This window comes from Myotis daubentonii, chromosome 18 (genome assembly GCF_963259705.1).
Source record: "Myotis daubentonii chromosome 18, mMyoDau2.1, whole genome shotgun sequence".
NCBI lineage: Eukaryota > Metazoa > Chordata > Mammalia > Chiroptera > Vespertilionidae > Myotis > Myotis daubentonii.
The window spans coordinates 10517066-10534965 of NC_081857.1; the positions used below are offsets into that span (position 1 = coordinate 10517066).

The following is a 17900-nucleotide window of genomic DNA, read 5'->3' on the forward strand; positions in this document are numbered from 1 at the left end:
GAGCCCCGCCCCCGTGCGTCACGCGTCTTTGCGCAGAGGCGTGTCCCGGGGCGTGCCCGGTTGCTAGGCGACCACACTGCTGCCCCGCCCGCCTGCCTCTCCTCTCCTCCCTCCCCTGCTCGGCCAGTCGCGAGCCAAGGCGCGTGGAGCTGCAGTGTCTGCACGAGAGTCCCCGGGGAGGCATCGTGGCCCGGGAGGCGGCTGTCCCAGCGCAGGTGGACGCCGCCCGTCGGGCCCTCCAACCGCCGCCCCTCCCCCCGGGGGTCCCGAGCTAGCCGATGGGAGGCTCGGCTCGCGGGCCCGGGCGGAAGGATGCGGGGCCGCCTGGAGCCGGACTGCCGCCCCAGCAGCGGAGGTAACGGCGCCGCTGGGTAACGGGCTGGGGGCCCCCGATCGAGCGGCTGGCGCTGGCTGGCGAGGCCGGGGAGCGGGGAAGGCCTGGACCCCAGCGGGAGGGACGAAGGAAGGGATCTGACCCACCCCCAGGAGCCGGCCCACCCTCTTCCTCTTCTGCTCCCCTCCCCCCAGCCCCCCCGAGAGCCGGGGAGGGAGCTGGAGCGGATTTAGGGCAAGAGGAATTCCCACCCTCGGGATTATCTCTGAAGCCCTAGGTCGGGGGCTATATGGTAAGGAACTCTGAGAAGCCGGGACTTTTTAGCCAACTGGGGAGACAGGGAGCATTCGCTTCCAGAGAAGCCCTGTTGCTCAGAGCAGATCACCAAGGGCTGAACTCTTGGGGCTTTGAGGGGAGGGGTGCGGTTGGCTTTGGATCTGCAGGTGAGGGGCTCTGCTGCCTGGACTTCAGGGGTCCTATTTTGAGAGATTCTCCACCTTGCATGGTATGTTACACCTAAGCGGGCAGAGGGCCCCTCTGCTCGTTTCATTTGCATGGAGACTTCCTTTGGGTAATTTCCTCTGGGGATTTATGAGAAATCTGCAGATCTTCTATATCTTTTTTCTTTTTTAAACGTGGACGTCTGTCCCGTTTGGTTGGTTCTATGCATTCTGTTGGCAGACGGAGTCACATCCAGAATTTTTGGTTTTTGTCGGTGAAGCAGTTTTCGTTAAAGATACAAGTGCTTCTGTCAGAAGGCGAGCATGTTTTAAAAAGAACATTTCAAAAATATTTGTAATGTTTTCTGTTTTATTTTTTTTTACTGTGTATATTCTTACAACATCAATTAAGAAAACCCTAGAATGAATTTTACAAGACAGTTTTTAAAGGCAACGGAAATATTCTAGCATATTTTAAAGATTTTTTTTTTTAAAAAAAAGCCTTTTCCCTACATCCTGGTCATCATCATTGTATAGCATATAAAAATGAAATGCTGGGAAATCCATGTTCTTGGTAGCAGATGAAATACATTAATCAGGGCCATCTTGTGCATCAAATAAATCCCTTTTCATCTTTTGTGTTTCCTTACGGTGGTGTAGGCGCAGTGTTAAAGAAGAGACGATCCTTAATTATTTAGCATTTAGCGTCCACCATCCACCAGAAAATGGAGTGGATAAAAAGAAGTGAAATTTAGTACATTTTGTGATTTAGAGGATTTTTTTGCTGTGTTTTTCTACAAGTTAAGTAGATGCTACATAGGTACGTTTAAAAAAAAAAAAAAAAAAAAGCCCTAAGAAAGCCTTTTATTTCTTGCCTGTAAGACCCGGAAGGTGTAGACTAGAATTATTCTTCCCATTGTGGCATGTGGAAAACTGGCTCAGGAGGGATGCAATGCAGCCAGTGGTAGAGCCGAGATTAGAATCCAAGTCTTGGAAATTCAGTAACTTTTGTCTTTTATTTTATTTTATTTTTTTATGTTCTGGTTAGTTTTTAGGCTTCAGAATGTAATTAAGTAGTAAGTTACATAAAATCTTTTTTTTTTTTAATATATTTTATTGACTTTTTACAGAGAGGAAGGGAGAGGGATAGAGAGTCAGAAACATCAATGAGAGAGAAACATCGATCAGCCGCCCCCTGCACACCTCCCAGTGGGGATGTGCCCGCAACCAAGGTACATGCCCCTGACCGGAATCGAACCCGGGACCCTTCAGTCCGCAGGCCGACGCTCTATCCACTGAGCCAAACCGGTTAGGGCTATGAAATCTATTTGATAGTCCCTCTTTTTAACAGCATTCAGAAAGTAAGACTTGTTTTAACAATTTCAAAATACAAACCTAGAAATGCTCTACTTGTAAAATGTAGGTTCTCTTTCTTCCTCTGCCAAACACCCCAGTGCAATGTAGACAGTTATGTGTATTCATTATTCTTGTGGCAGATGTGAAGCAGTTAAGACACAGGATGTTTTGGTAATAAAAATTTGCGTACTTCAGTTACTAACAGATCTTATCTGCAATCCTTTCAACTAGATTGGGGGATGGTGTCTATGATACCTTCATGATGATAGATGAAACCAAATGCCCACCCTGTTCAAATGTTCTCTGCAATCCTTCTGAGCCACCTCTACCCAGAAGACTAAATGTAAGTCAATGAGGTCATTCTTTGTGCTGTAATTAATTGTCTTGGAAAGGAGGAAGTGCTACTTAATGCCCAAGGTACAGTTACATCTCACTGGCAACCCAGACTTTGTTTCCTTTTGGCTTTCTCTTGACTTTGGAATAATAACTTCTGTTATTCACCGATTCCTGTCAATCACTGGGATACAGACATGGTCTTAGGAAGAAATAATATGCTGCTTTTATCCAGGGAATGTTTGTTTTGTTATGACATGATATACTCTGTATTCAAAGGCTCCATTTAACAAAAACAAGGAATAGAAAATACCCCTGAATTCAAAGATCTATAGGTTTTCCCTCTACGCTATAGAAATGTGGTTTTAGCTTATTAGTATGCTAAAGAGAACCATTTTTTTTTTTAGTTTCACATTTTCTTTTTAAAATGTATTCTTAATTATAGCTTATTTATATACATTTACATTTATATAACTTACAGAGTAATAAAAGTCCAGTATCCACCTGGCACCATGCATGGTTATGATATTGACTATGTTCCTTTTTCATCATATGACTTGTTTTATAATTGGAAGTTTGTGCTTAATTTCCTTCCCCTTTCCTACCCTTCTGGCAGCCATCAGTTTGAAGACACCCATTTTATAGCTCATAAATAAAACATAACAGCACAGTTTGGTTTTTTGAGGCATTTAATTATTTTGGAGACTGCAGAAATTTAGCTTTGGACACTATTTTACTTAAGATAATAAAAAAAAATTAATTCATATTCCCTCAGTGTAGCAAGGAGAGCAGGGTTTGGACAAGTTCCATGATAGGGAGAAGCTACCCTGTGACTTTAAAATTTGCTGCATCTAATGAACAAATTGAATAATTGAAGAGACTAATTTGTAATATTTCTCCTTTATATTTCTGTGTTGAAGACCTAAAAGTGTTTCTATATGAAAAAAATTACTTGTATTTTTCCTAGTCCTTCCCAATTTTTTTTGCCAGCTTTTGCTGATCAACCTTTTCACTACTTTCAAAGCTAATAATAATACAAAGTATGGGCTAAATATATTTGGAAGGCTGGTCACCCTATTTTTAAACTCTCTCTGGAGTGAAGTAAGGTTCCTTTCCATTCTCTGTAAGTTTATTTCTTTAATATGTAAAAACCTCTGAGAAGCCCAGAACCACATATTCCTTGTGTTGACCCTCCGATTTCTTGATGACTTGCTGCCAATTAGCACCGTTCTATAGGAGGCTGATGCATTACCATTTGACTTAAAATTCATTGTAACTTTAATTCAGGGTCCGCTAATGCTAATCATCTTCCAGTAGGTCAGTTACATCGTATGTGTCAGGACCAAAATTAACTTCTTACTGTATGGTATTCAGAGTAACAATGTTGGGGAAACACACGATTTTAGATTCTAACCCAATGTCTTTGCAAATTTTGCAGAAAAATGCTTTTTGACTTCTCGGTTACACTTATAGTTCATGATGCCATGAATCTGTCTCAACAACCTATTGCTATTTTCACAAAGTCTTTTAGCATCCTTATTTATCCAAGATGCGCTTGCATCCTCTTTGTAAACTGCACATTATTTGCTCATGGGCTTTTATTGGGTTAAGGGTTGTGTTGTAGAGATTTTAGGTCAAGAACTTAGGAAGGGTAGTGTTTTCTATATGGGTGAGAAGGCTAATTTTTTCTGAATTTCTTAACAAGATCTTTAAGACTTGAAATGTCAAGAGACCTCCCCATTAATAGTATATATGAAGCATTCTTAAATAAAACATAATTCATCTGGCATTATCTGTTTCTCTGGATATAATTACATAGTTAAGATATTCGATATAGGTGATCATGCACATTACTTGTTTATTTTGATTATAAACCCAAGACCAGGGATATACAATGGTTTAAAACTGTTATACTGTAACACGTGTGAAAACTGTAAGAGTCTCCTAGAACAATGGAAGGGAGATTTTATTTATAGCACAGCAGACTTGATACATTATTGATTCAGGCCCGTATTTGAGATATTTACAGGAAAAGAAAGCAAGCTAAGGAGAAAACCCCTCCCTGTATGGAAAAATTCCTTCCTGGAATTCTTCAGATTCACTGGAGATTGGAACCTTGGTAATCCATAGGGAACTACACCCGAGGCATCATGTTCTGTTCTGGGAGCTACACTTGAAGAGAGACTTAAAGTGCAGCCTGTATTGAGAATATGAATAGGATAGTAAGGGAATCTGACACAGCCGTGGGAGGTAGAGAATGTCATGGGGATGATGTTCTAATGTCATAGAAAAAACTGGTGGGGGGCAGGGCAGCCCCTCGTAGGTATCTGAGAGCATTTACTTGAAATTTGGATACTTCTGTGTAGTTCCCGAGAGCAAAACAAGGCTTAATTTTGAGGGGGGAGAGATTTAGGCTCACTATTAGGGAAAACCACGAGTCAGGAAATCAAAATGATCTTTTTAAATCTTATTGTAATAACTCTATGGAAATTAAATTTCTGTTTTATATCTGTTCTTGTTCATGCTCTGAACCTGAGACCCTCTCTTTATCGCAAACAGAGACGAAGACCTCCAGAGCCAGCGCAGCCTTTCATGTAGGCAGAGTAGGTGAGATGCCCAGGGGTGGGCCCTGGGCCACAAATCCCTTCCCCACCAGCTGGTCACTGATGGCTGCAGTTCCTAGAGAGGCATTCCTTTGAGTTAAGGCATTGATCTAACGTTAAAGTTCAAATATCTCTGGAGAGGTAACACATTCAATTGTATAGCAAGTCGAAAGCAAGTTTTATGTGGGGGAGACAGTGGGTGAGGTGATTCTGTGCATCCTAAGGGAAGTGTTTTGGGGGTTTGGTGGAGCAGGAGGCATGTTAGTGCAGACGTCTAGTGGAGGGAGCCTGGCAATACGGAAGAAGGCCCCACAGAGAGAAGAGATAAACTGGAAGGGGAAAGGGAGCATGTTTAGGGGTTTAAATCTTATATATTGAGCATTATTGTTACCAGTATTTTTTAAATGTTTTCTAGTTTGTGAGAGCCTTTCACGTATATTATCATCATCATCATTTGATTCACACAACATCAGGCATTACTGCCCACATTCTACAGATAAACTGAGGCCAAGAAACTGGGCTAAAGGTTAAGCAACCTGTCCGGGGACTTGCAGCTTTGAAGCAGTGTAGACGGGACCACAACCCAAGCCTTCTGACTTCACATTGCTTCAGAATGGGTCCCCAGGACTAGCGGTCAATACTCAGATGCATTTAAGTTAGAGGGTAAAAATTTTAAAGAAAACTGGCTGAGATGTTCGCCAATGTTCATTTTGTTATGTAAATCTACCTAAAGCCAAACATGTATAATTCCCTAGTTCAACGGAAGTCTCTCCTAATAGATTGTCGTTCCTTGAGAACACGTGTTTTTTCGTAGCATTTGTAATAGTGAACAATAAATGTTCATGTGAATGTTGGATGGAGAGATAGGACCCTCTTCTATTTTTCATCCTTAAAAAAACAGGAATCACTATTTGACTTAATTACTGATGAGAAAAAAACCTTGCACTATATTTTCTATCTTAGCAAGGTGTTTAGGTTCTGTCTGCAGGCCTATTGTAGTTTTTTGACCAGTGATAGTTATCTGCTTAGGTATAAGGAAGATTTTTTTCCTGGTCCATATCTCACCTCCTTACTTCAAAACTAAGTGTCAAGTGTGGCTGTAGTTGTTCAGGCTGCTTTTGTGTAAGATTGTGTAACACCTCATTTCTTAACTGTAGTACTCTGTGAATGTTTCAGTTGATTAAAAGACCTAAAAGGAGGAGGCAAGATCGAATATTTTGCTTTTATAGCTTAGATTGGGAGCTGTCTTTAAAAGATTATGTCAACACTTGAATACTTTCATCCTTTTTTTGTTGTTTATATTTTCATCTTTTGTATTTATATTTTATTTATTCAAGGTAATAGGCCAGGTGTTGTTTGTTTAGTTTATATTAAAGTTCTGTTTTTTAAAGGCTTGGCCATTTTATGTCATTACCTTTAAATTTTATCATATTTTTTAGGGATTGTGACTATAGTTAAGAGCTCCCCTGGAATTACCTATCCTTGATCATAGAGGCTGTCAGAAATTATCAAACGATCGGGAGTACAGCTCTTTGGGGTTGATTAAGAAAAACAGATGTCCTTTGAAGTGTCCCATCATTTTTTTAACGGCAGAGTTAACATTTTTTTTCTTCTTCTAGCACCTTTTTACATTTTTCATATTTTTTTATTTTGTTTTTTAGTGTTTGGATTTTTTGCTTTTCTTCCATCTAATTTCAAAGAATCTTGTCTCATTTCAGAGGAGTAAGTAGAGCTTTCTTTTGTGGGTTACTGTTTTTTGAAGGCAAAGGTTAAGCAAAATCACGTGAAAAGAGTAGTAATATGCCTTCATCGCCGAGGCTCATGCTGAGGAAGAGTAGGTCTATGTGTATATGAGCGAGAGAGACCCTGTATCTCTTCGGGAGAGTGTGACAAGAAGCACTGGGGCGTTGGTTTCTCACTCGTACTCAGGTACATAAAGAATTGGCCTGGATGGTCTCAAGAGTTCCCTTTGGCTTAGAACTTTTGTGATTCAGTGAGCTGGGCTAGAAGGCTGCAATAACTTACTTAGGGACCTAAGAGTAGATGAGGAGGCCTTGGCTGGTTCCAGACCATGGTCAGCATTCAGCCCTACTGGGGAGCAGTAGAACCTGGTGCCAAGTTATGTTAATGGGAAGGGCACTGCAGATAGTCAGAAGACCTGGGTTCAAATCCTGCCTCTATTCTTTAATAATACGTTGTTATTTACAGAACACTTGCATGTACATTGTTTTGATCCTGCTTATATGCCTTTAACATTTGGGAAGGTACTTGAAACCATTAGTAAAAAATATAAGACAGTTGTGTGTATGTGTGTATATATATATATTTATATGTATAAAATCAAGCGCCAGATTTTGTGGTACAGACTGGGAAAGCTGTAAGGTTATTTAGTATGGGCTTGGAGTAGTTCTAAGTGGGAGAGAGGGGACTTGAATTGGACTTGAAAGACTGTAGGATTTGAGTGATTAGGGTGAAAGGACTCTCAGTAGAAAGACATACCTATTAGAAGGAACTAGAATGCTTAGGGTATGGTAAGAAGACCTGTCTTGAACAGAGCAAGGCACATAGAGGCGCTAGGGGTGGCTAGAATCCTCAGGGAGTCTGAAGATTAACGTAACAGTTTCCAGAGACTCCTGCTGTCCTTACCTCACTTCTGGGTCATTTTCTCAGACTGGATATGTTCTGTTGTGTCAGGGAGGATTCTTTCATCCTTCCCCTGTTTCTGTGTGACTCTCACATTATATTCATTTTTCCTTCTCCGTAGATCACCACTGAGCAGTTAACAAGAGAGAATACCCAGCGCTTTCTGAATGGAGGTGAAATGAAGGTAGAAGAGCTGTTTCAAGAATTTGGCAACCGAAGATCTGACACTTTCCAGTCAGATGGCATTCACGACTCGGAAAAGGGCTCTCCTGTTTCTCAGGGTAAAAGTTCAGACAGCCTGAATACGGTCAAATCCGGCAGTTCACCCAAAGCTTCCCGAGTGGTGCCCCTGACCCCGGAGCAGGCACTGAAGCAATACAAGCACCTGCTCACCGGCTACGAGAAGCTGGAAATCCTCAATTATCCAGAAATTTACTTTGTGGGTCCAAATGCCAAAAAAAGACATGGAGTCCTTGGTGGTCCCAATAATGGGGGGTATGACGATGCAGAAGGGGCCTATATTCATGTACCTCGAGACCACCTCGCTTATCGATACGAGGTGCTGAAAATTATTGGCAAGGGGAGTTTTGGACAGGTAGCCCGGGTCTATGATCACAAACTTCGACAGTACGTGGCCCTGAAGATGGTGCGCAATGAGAAGCGTTTCCATCGGCAAGCCACCGAGGAGATCCGGATTCTGGAGCACCTCAGGAAGCAGGATAAAACCGGCAGCATGAATGTTATCCACATGCTGGAGAGCTTCACGTTCCGGAACCACGTCTGCATGGCCTTCGAATTGCTGAGCATAGACCTGTACGAGCTCATCAAAAAAAACAAGTTCCAGGGCTTTAGCGTCCAGCTCGTGCGAAAGTTTGCCCAGTCCATTTTGCAATCCTTGGACGCGCTCCACAAAAATAAGATCATTCACTGTGACCTGAAGCCCGAAAACATTCTCCTGAAACACCACGGGCGCAGCGCGACCAAGGTCATTGACTTCGGGTCCAGCTGTTTCGAGTACCAGAAGCTTTACACGTATATCCAGTCCCGCTTCTACAGAGCCCCAGAGATCATCCTAGGAGGCCGCTACAGCACGCCTATCGACATGTGGAGCTTTGGCTGCATCCTTGCAGAACTTCTCACAGGACAGCCCCTCTTCCCCGGGGAGGACGAAGGGGACCAGCTGGCTTGTATGATGGAGCTGCTGGGGATGCCGCCCCCCAAACTTCTGGAGCAGTCCAAACGGGCCAAGTACTTTATCAACTCCAAGGGCCTCCCTCGCTACTGCTCCGTGACGACGCAGGCAGATGGGAGGGTGGTGCTTGGGGTGGGTCGCTCACGCAGGGGTAAAAAGCGGGGTCCCCCAGGCAGCAAAGACTGGGTGACAGCACTGAAAGGGTGTGATGACTACTTGTTTATAGAGTTTTTGAAAAGGTGTCTTCAGTGGGACCCCACTGCCCGCCTGACCCCCGCTCAAGCGTTAAGACACCCTTGGATTAGCAAGTCTGTACCCAAACCTCTCACGGTGGAGAAGGTGTCAGGGAAACGGGTAGTAAATTCTGCAAATGCTTTCCAGGGCCTGGGTTCCAAGCTGCCTCCGGTGGTTGGCATAGCCAATAAGCTTAAAGCTAACTTGATGTCAGAAACCAATGGTGGTATACCTCTGTGCAGTGTGTTGCCAAAACTGATTAGCTAATGGACAGTGATATGCTCAGAGATGCACATGTATGTATTTTTAACTATCTTGCAAACCTAAAAAAAATGGGGGAAAAATACAAGCCATTGGTGGATATGTTTTTCTTAGACTAGATTTCTTTTTTTTTTTAACAAGGCAAAGCATTTTTATATAACTAAAAAGAACTCTTCAAGGGCTAATTACCTAACCAGCTTGTATTGGCCATCCTGGAATATACATTAAATGACTTTTTATAGGTCAATGCATCTCTGTTATTATTGTCAGATGTACATCAACCTGTGTGTTGTATTGGTTTAAATCTCTTCTCTCTAGATAGAAGTATCCCAAAAAATCTATTCTGACTATTCCTCTTTTAGTCTCCCTCCACATCTGTTCCGGAAGGGTAACCTGGGACGTGGCCGCAGTTATGGATGGGAGCCAAGGCTGGACCTCTTGCCCCAGCAGGCCATTCGGGGGCCATTCTAGGTGAAAGGGCTCACAGCAGAGTACAGGGTCAAGGAAGCTCCCGGTAGCTGTTGGTTACCTGGGGAACTGGTGTTTCTGCTTCTCAGTGACTCATTTCGATTTTGTGATGTGCAGCTTATTTATTTATCCTCGCTCAAGGATATTTTTTCCATTGTTTTTTTTTAGAGAGAGAGGAAGAGGGGCGGAAAGACAGAGAGAGAAACGTCGATGTGCGAGAGACACATTGAGTAGTTGCGTCCCTCACACGCCCCTGTGGGGGCTGGGAATCGAACCTGCAACTCGGGTACATGTCCTTGACTGGGGATTGAACCCGCATCTTTTCGGTTCATGGTCCGATGCTCCAACCACAGCCGTACCGACCAGAGCTTTATTTTGTGTGTTGTTATTACTTACTTTTTTTCTTCTTTTCGCCTCTGATTTGTTTCCTGGGCACTGGAAGCATTTTGCAGACAGCTTACCCTTTGCCGCGTACTGGTGTTAGGGCGAGTCCGATGCCTCCTCCCCCTGGTCTCTGAGGAGGAGGACGCAGCTGCTTTGCCCCAGGTGACCCCGATGCTCAGGCGGAGCCGGCGTGCCATCTGCAGCTCCCTCATTCTTGGAGCCCCAGCACCAGCCTCCTTGCTGCATTTTCATGGGCTCTCCCTTACAAAAGCGATCCCTTTCAGGTAAACCTAACTTTGGCTTCGCTGCTTTCTTCCTCTTTTCCCAGCTACGTGCCACAATCGTCCCACTTGCCATTTACCCGCAGACTAGCCCCTAGATTCTGAATGAACTTCGGTTATAAGAAGAAAATCAGCAACGTCATAACCCATTTCCTTCCTCTTCAACATCCTTTTTCCTAAGATTTGAACAGTGAGGAATAGTAATGAACTAATTGCTAACGAACTGTCTCACTAAGAAGGATGGAGAGAGTCAGTAACCAGGTAACACTGCTGCTTTCCTCCCTCCCTTCCTCCGCTTCCACTTCCTCCGAAACAAGCGGGTGCCTTGGAGGACACCACTGCTTCCTACAGCTTCGCTCTCAGGAGGAGCCAGTTCCCTTTTTATTCTAGGATTCAGTCTGCAAACTGCCTGAGACAGCCGTGGGCAAACTACGGCCCGTGGGCCGGATCCGGCCCGTTTGAAATGAATAAAACTAAAAAAAAAAAAAGACCGTACCCTTTTATGCAATGATGTTTACTTTGAATTTATATTAGTTCACACAAACACTCCATCCATGCTCTTGTTCCGGCCCTTCGGTCCAGTTTAAGAACCCATTGTGGCCCTCGAGTCAAAAAGTTTGCCCACCCCTGGCCTAAGAGCACGAGGCTCCTTTCGTTGGGCCACTCAGTACACAAAGGAGAAAAATGTCACCCTGGCCAGGCAGCTCCGTTGGTTAGAACACTGTCCTGATACGCCAAGGTTGCAGGTTCATTTCCTGGTCGGGGCACATGCAAGAAGCAACCAATGAATGCATAAGTAAGTGGAACAACAAATCGATGAGTCTCCCTAAGAATCAAATATATATGGAGAGGAAGGGAGGGAGGGAGGAAGGAAGGAAGGAAGATTATTGAAGGAACTTTTGCCTTATCCAAAAAGTGTTCCTGATTGCCACAGCACAGGCTATGAAAACAATGAGCAAATGACCAGAGCGGGGCCTCAGCCCCGTGGCAGGGAAGAGTTCAGACTGAGGCTCAGCCTCTAAAAGAGGATGTCCTGGTACTTTTGGTGACTGCAACTGGACTTACAACCTTCACAACTTCCTTTGCTCCTGGTTTACAAAAGGCAATGGGATATAGACCTCCCCTCGGTCCCTCTAACTCAGTGGTTCTCAACCTTCTGGCCCTTTAAATACAGTTCCTCATGTTGCGACCCAACCATAAAATTATTTTCGTTGCTACTTCCTAACTGTAATGTTGCTACTGTTATGAATCGTCATGTAAATATCTGATATGCAGGTGGTCTTAGGCGACCCCTGTGAAAGGGTCGTTCGACCGCCAAAGGGGTCGCGACCCACAGGTTGAGAACCGCTGCTCTAACTCCTGCTGAGTTCTCCAACGTAAGGAGAAGCTGGGTGAAATCTCCCGTGTTATCTGGGCAGAGCATATGTGGAGGTGGTTTTGCCGGTTGTTATCGGTGTGGAAGACTTGCTCTTTTAAGAAACCTGTTTAAAGAACTCTGCCGTAAACACCTGAGGAGCCCTGGAGGGCTTGCGATCCCCATGATGGTGTTTTTAGTGAGCGGTCTCCTTGGTCAGTCAGCACTGTGTGCGCCGGGGGAGAGAAGCGAGCCTATGGCTGAGGTTGGCACGTGGTCTGGACCTGCGTGTGGAATGGACTGTGAGGTTATTGAAATTGGGTCGAGTGACAGGATAGAGACAACCCGTGACACGAGACAAATTCTAGAAAGCCCCAAGCATTTCGAAAACACGCGGTATCTGACTCTTCAGTCGGGGGCACTGACCTCTCTTCCCTTAGGTTGTCAAATACAAAGGCGAATGGTGTGTTTGCCTACATTTGGCAAGCTGGGGAGTGACGCAGGGCAGGTCTCTGTGGGCTGGTTCGAGTTTGGGGAGAGTGGGCTGCTTTCCCGCGTGGCGGCGGTTGTGGAGATGGATTTGGGGAGGTTTGTGAGTGGGTTTCAAGTCTGGGGACAAGTTGTGGTTTTTGGAGGCTGTCACCCTGTGCCCCCTTTTCTCGGCCGCTTAAATTTTTGCTTGGATCTTTTCCCAGCCAAAGCAGTGAGCGACCGAATCAGACCAAGAGTTAGGCAGAGGTTCAAACTGTGTCATACAGTTACTGGGTTCTTTAGCCATTTTTGTTCTCCAGGTCATTTCAATAAACTGACTTCTTTTACTCATTTTGAAATTGACAAAAATCAGCTGAGTTTCCAAAATCCCACTGACACGGATTTGGATAGAAATTTTTGTTTCACTTCAGTCCCCAAGCTATTTTTGCCTCTTAATGTGGGGAATTGGCTGATGTCCCTAATACCTGCTCATCTTATTGACTCTGTCCTACCTCCTGCCCTCCCAGTGACTGAGCTGTTTGTTTGTCGTGTGCAATCACGATTCCTCCTTCTATGAGAATGTAAGCTTCAGCCCTCGCCGGTTTGGGTCAGTGGATAGAGCGTCGACCTGCAGACTGAAGGGTCCCAGGTTCGATTCCAGTCAAGGGAACGTGCCCGGGTTGCGGGCTTGATCCCCAATAGGGGGTGTGCAGGAGGCAGCCGATCAATGATTCTCTCTCCTCATTGATGTTCCTATCTCTCTCTCCCTCTCCCTTCCTCTCTGAAATCAATAAAAATACATTTTAAAAAACGAATGTAAACTTCAGATAGGCCGGCCCATGACTTCATGATGCTCCAAGTCAGCAATTCCCAACCTGTGTGCCGTGTCAGGCACACTGGTGTGCCCCAAGGATTCTGAGAACATGCGATACCTGACTATTTAGTCAGGGGCACTCACTTCTTTTCCTTAGATTGTCAAGTTAAAAAAATGACAACAGCCAACACAACAATAGCTGTCCGGTATGAATGAACCAAATTATACCTTTTTTTTTTTTGTCAAATCAGCAAAAAAACATGTTTCGATGTGCCGCAGAACTTTGGTGATTTATGTGCCGTGAGATGAGAAAGGTTGAAATGGCGGCTCTGAGTGAACCGGTCGTGGTGCTTCTGGTCATGGGCAGGTGATGGGGGTTCTGCCTCCCGTGCACCAGGAGTGTGCTCACCTCTTGTCTTCTTTTAAAGTGACTCACACAGTTACTCTCCGATCTCTTTTGGAGAAAAGATCATTGGATGAAGGTGCTATGAGACCGCCTTCTTCCGGTCCAGTGTTTGACACCTTGATAGGAAGGAAAAGAAAAATGCAACCGGCCAAAACCGGTTTGGCTCAGTGGATAGAGCGTCGGCCTGCGGACTGAAAGGTCTCAGGTTCGATTCCGGTCAAGGGCATGTACCTGGGTTGCGGGCATATCCCCAGTGGGGGATGTGCAGGAGGCGGCTGATCGATGTTTCTCTCTCATCGATGTTTCTGACTATCTCTCTCCTTTCCTCTCTGTAAAAAATCAATAAAATATATTTAAAAAAAAAAAAAAAAGAAAGAAAGAAAAATGCAACCGGAACCTCACTGACAAAGGTCTGCTGCTGTGCTAGAGGGGCTCCGTGAAAGGCGAGAGACCAGCCAGATGCTCTTCCCAGAGGAAACGACATGACTAGAGTAGGAGGATTTTAAGGGGGTTTGGGACAGACAGGCGAGCTGGCCAGTGTCGTCATATTTTAGTGTTCATAACATTTAATCTATAAAGAATGGGGCTTATTGTATGATCATAAAAATAAAACAGAACAAAAGATTAAATAAAATTTTCAACTGTGAAGCAGTTGGGATCTGGAGCAGCTGGTCGTGTTGAAACACTTTCTTCTTTTGCTTAATTCCGAATGAGGCATAATGAAGTCAGATGCTAAACTTCAGGTAGCAGCTAATAAATGGTGCTGAGCTTTTCTGACTAACAGAATGCTCCTGCCACTTTAGTGAATCATGGAAAACTCTCATGTGTTTTTTATTATTTCTCTGGCATCTGTCACTTGATGTCATCAGCACGGAAGTTGGAAAGGTGACAATGATTGTTCCAGACTGTGCCGGGATGTCTGGTCTCCCCTGCGAACTGAGGATAAGCACTTGTCCTTCGAACCAGGTGGACCTGCCAGAACATGTTTTCCGCGTCGATTCAGGCTGGCCAGAGGGGCCCCTCTCGTGTGCTAGGACTTACTCTCCACAGAGCAGTTGCAGACACCCATCCTATGGACAGGGAGTGGCAGATCAAGGAAGGACTGTCCTGTGCCAGGGATCAGCCCCCCAGTTTTTAAAATTTTAATTTTGTATATTTTTAATCCTCACCCAACAATGTGTTTTTATTGATTTTAGAGAAAGAGGAAGGGAGATAAACATCGATGTGAGAGAGAGAGACATTGATCGGTTGCCTCCCCTAGGCACCCCAACCAGGGATCGAACCCACCAGGGCACCAGGTATGTGCCCCGACTGGAGAGTCGAACCCACAACATTTTGGTGTATGGGACGCCACTCCAGCCAACCAAGCCACCCAGCCAGGGCAGCCTCTCCGTTTTAAATAACGTTTTTAATATCCTCTTTCCAACATGTCCCACTTTCATCTTCAACCTATACTTCCGAAAGCCCAAGATTTTTTAAGAGAATTTCCTTCCAAACCTGTCCTTCAACCAAATTAGGGCTAATCCTCTCCCAGTGTCTGTCAAAGGAGCGCCTGCTAATTTCAGGGGGACGGTTTTCAGAGTCGTGGCGAACCCATCCATGTAAGGGCTGAAAGCTCTCCGGTCCCTGAATCCATAACCCCTGAGATAAGCCAGAGCCACAAATACACTGTCTAGACTTTGAAGGAGAGGATCTGATTCTTAATATAGCTCACCGAGCACCCACGGAGCCTCGACTCTCTTGATGTCCCTATAACAGGAGAACTGCCTGCCTGTGGACTATAAAGTCTCACCTTCCGCCACCACAAATAACTAAAAGGAAAGCGCCCGCCCCAAAGCCGGCCAGATGGTGCCCGTGGCTATTTCAGCTCAGGATGTCAGCCTGGAAGCATGAGGGGGGGTCATGTTGGTGCCGTGGGATTCTCTCTCCGTTCGTGTGAACCTGCTGACTCGCGTCCCCTGGAAAGCACATGTCGGTGTGGATGACTCAGCGTTGTTGTTTTATTTTGGGGTGTTTGTTTTTTAAAAAGTAAGGGTGACATGCTCTGAGCATTTTTCAGCCTCTCATGCTTGTTTCCAACCCAGAGCTGGGAACTTTCCCCAGCCCGGCCCTGCGTGCTGTGCCTGCAGTGTCTCCAGTGTGTGTGGGGGGGGGGGGGGGCGGGGGGGTTGCCACCCACAGGGAGCATGGGCTCCGCTGTGCTGCCGGTACAGCCTCTCAACCATGGGCAGCAATAGAGGAAGAAAAGGCTTGAAAAAGCAAACCTTGGAGCGGAAGAAGGAGCAGGCCGAGAAACTGCCTTGCAGAGACTCCCCTGTAACACCCTCTCAGTTCCCAGGGCTTCGGTGTAGGCCCCGCTCGGGTGTGGAGAAGGGAGCTGGGAAACACGAGGTGGGGAGGCGGGGGGTGCTCAGGGGTGGCCCTCCTCCCGGGAGCCTGACTGTCAGCTCCCCTGGCTGCGCCCACGTTTCCATGTGCTGAGTGAGGCCCGAGGTGGGCTCCAGGATGCAGCCTGGCACTCAGCTCATTGGGGAAGTTGCGCTGTGTTTCTTAGGCCCAGGCCTTGGTCCGGGGGATAATTTAAAACCAGAGGGAACCAAGCCAAAGAAGGAAAGGGAAACATATTCTCAGGGGCCCTTGGGCAACTTCCCTCCTGCCGGCCTCGGGTCTGGCCCGGGGCCCTCAGTGCCTGGCCACTGGAGCTAAGTGGGCACGGCCCCAGGGACTGCTTTCCGTCCAGAACAGGCTTTCCATGGCCTGTGGCTGCCGATGGCGGCCTGGCCTACAGCTAGAGAGGGGCCTCCCGGTGTTCATGAAGCAGCTGCGTGTTCGAGACCAGCTGCTAGAGAAGCTGCGGACTAGGGGAACGTACAAAGCACCCGCCTTCAACAAAGCTGTTTACATTTCCCCATGATCTAGTGCGCCCTGATCCAGGACACACCCGTGGCTTTAAAAAATATATATATATATATTAAATTGATTTCAGAAAGGAAGGGAGAGGGAGGGAGAGATAGAAACATCAACAATGAGAGAGAATCACTGATTGACTGCCTCCAGCACGCCCCCACTGGGGATGGAGCCCACAACCCCGGGCATGTGCCCTTGACCGGAATTGAACCTGGGACCCTTCAGTCTGCAGGCCGACGCTCTATCCACTGAGCCAAGCCAGCCAGGCATGCCCGTGGTTTTTTATGCATGTAGGGCAAAAACTCCCAGAACTTAGGAAAGGCAGTGAAATGGCGATGAGGGCTAGAGGTGTGTCGTCCATCGCTTGTCCATCTCCAGGGAGGAATTTCTGTCCAGAGGCGGAAACCTGAAGTGACTGCAGCTAGACTGAGCCGGTGCTGAGATGGGACCGCTGCCTTTCTGTAGCATGAAACTGGGCACAGGGTGGCCTTGTTTGCAGAGGCTGCCCGGCCCTGCCTTTGCGTCTGGCTGCTAACCAGCTCCTGACGAAGGAGCAGACCGGGATGTCCAGCCTGAACCGCTGCGGAGAATTCTCGATCGTTCCCAGGGTGGAGCGCTGGCCCGCGGGCTCACCTCTGCCCTCCTGGGGCATGTCCATGCAGGCCTTCCTGAGTGCATTTATTCTTTCAACAGTGACTTATTGAGCAATTGTGGTGTGAAAAGCACTCTGGTGGCACTTGCCAGGGACGGGTGGCAGCGACAGCATTCAGGCCATATGCCCGGAATTTGACAGAAGGCAGGCGGTGGGTCTAGAAGACTCTAGAGGAAATGCCAAGTCGTCTGCACTCAGCCTTGGCTTTAAAATGTGTCTCAACCTGCAAGTGAGTGGGGTGAGAAGGGGAGATCCTTTCAGAAGAGCGTGTGCTGGGTCTCTGAGGCTTGTGTTCTGAGCTGAAGGAGGAGGAGAAAAGAGGGCAGAGAAGGAAGACGTGCTGTGTTGTAGAAAAGTGACTATGAAGCTTTCCAGCGGCTCTCAACCTGTGGGTCGCGACCCCTTTGGCGGTCCAACGACCCTTTCACAGGGGTCGCCTAAGACCATCCTGCATATCAGATATTTACATTACGATTCATAACAGTAGCAGCAACAACAACAAAAAGAATGTTCCTAAAGTAAAAAACAAAACAAAAAGAAAAATGACTACCATCCTCGCTCTCGCTGCCCTCAGTCGGACCTGGAAGATGAGGTGGGGACCCCCTGGAGTTGCTCTGACTTGATTTCCGGTCAGGGCATTGACTTCTGCGGTCCCTCCTCCAACATCAATCGACCCACATAAGCCACCCAGGCGGAGCGACCTCCGGGAGGAGGCCGGCGGGCACCGGGTCCCCTGCCTCTGCTCTCTCCCTTTCTCCCCTCTACAA

The 17900-nt window shown here is 46.3% G+C and overlaps 1 protein-coding gene across 6 annotated transcripts; it reads left to right on the forward strand.

The window, feature by feature from the left end:
* Positions 1–102: 102 nt before the first annotated feature.
* DYRK3 (dual specificity tyrosine phosphorylation regulated kinase 3) lies at positions 103–9643 on the forward strand. 6 transcript variants are annotated; one of them, XM_059675439.1, is made up of 4 exons: positions 105–355; positions 1435–1594; positions 2362–2473; positions 7831–9643. In XM_059675439.1, exons 2-4 carry the CDS (start codon positions 1584–1586, stop codon positions 9400–9402), a joined length of 1695 nt encoding a protein of 564 aa, XP_059531422.1. In that variant the 5' UTR covers positions 105–355; positions 1435–1583; the 3' UTR covers positions 9403–9643. The 6 variants fall into 6 exon arrangements, with proteins under 6 accessions (XP_059531421.1, XP_059531422.1, XP_059531423.1 ...); XM_059675440.1 differs by lacking the exon at positions 105–355 and adding an exon at positions 825–839; XM_059675438.1 differs by lacking the exon at positions 1435–1594 and having other exon boundaries at positions 103–355.
* The last annotated feature ends 8257 nt before the right edge of the window (positions 9644–17900 follow it).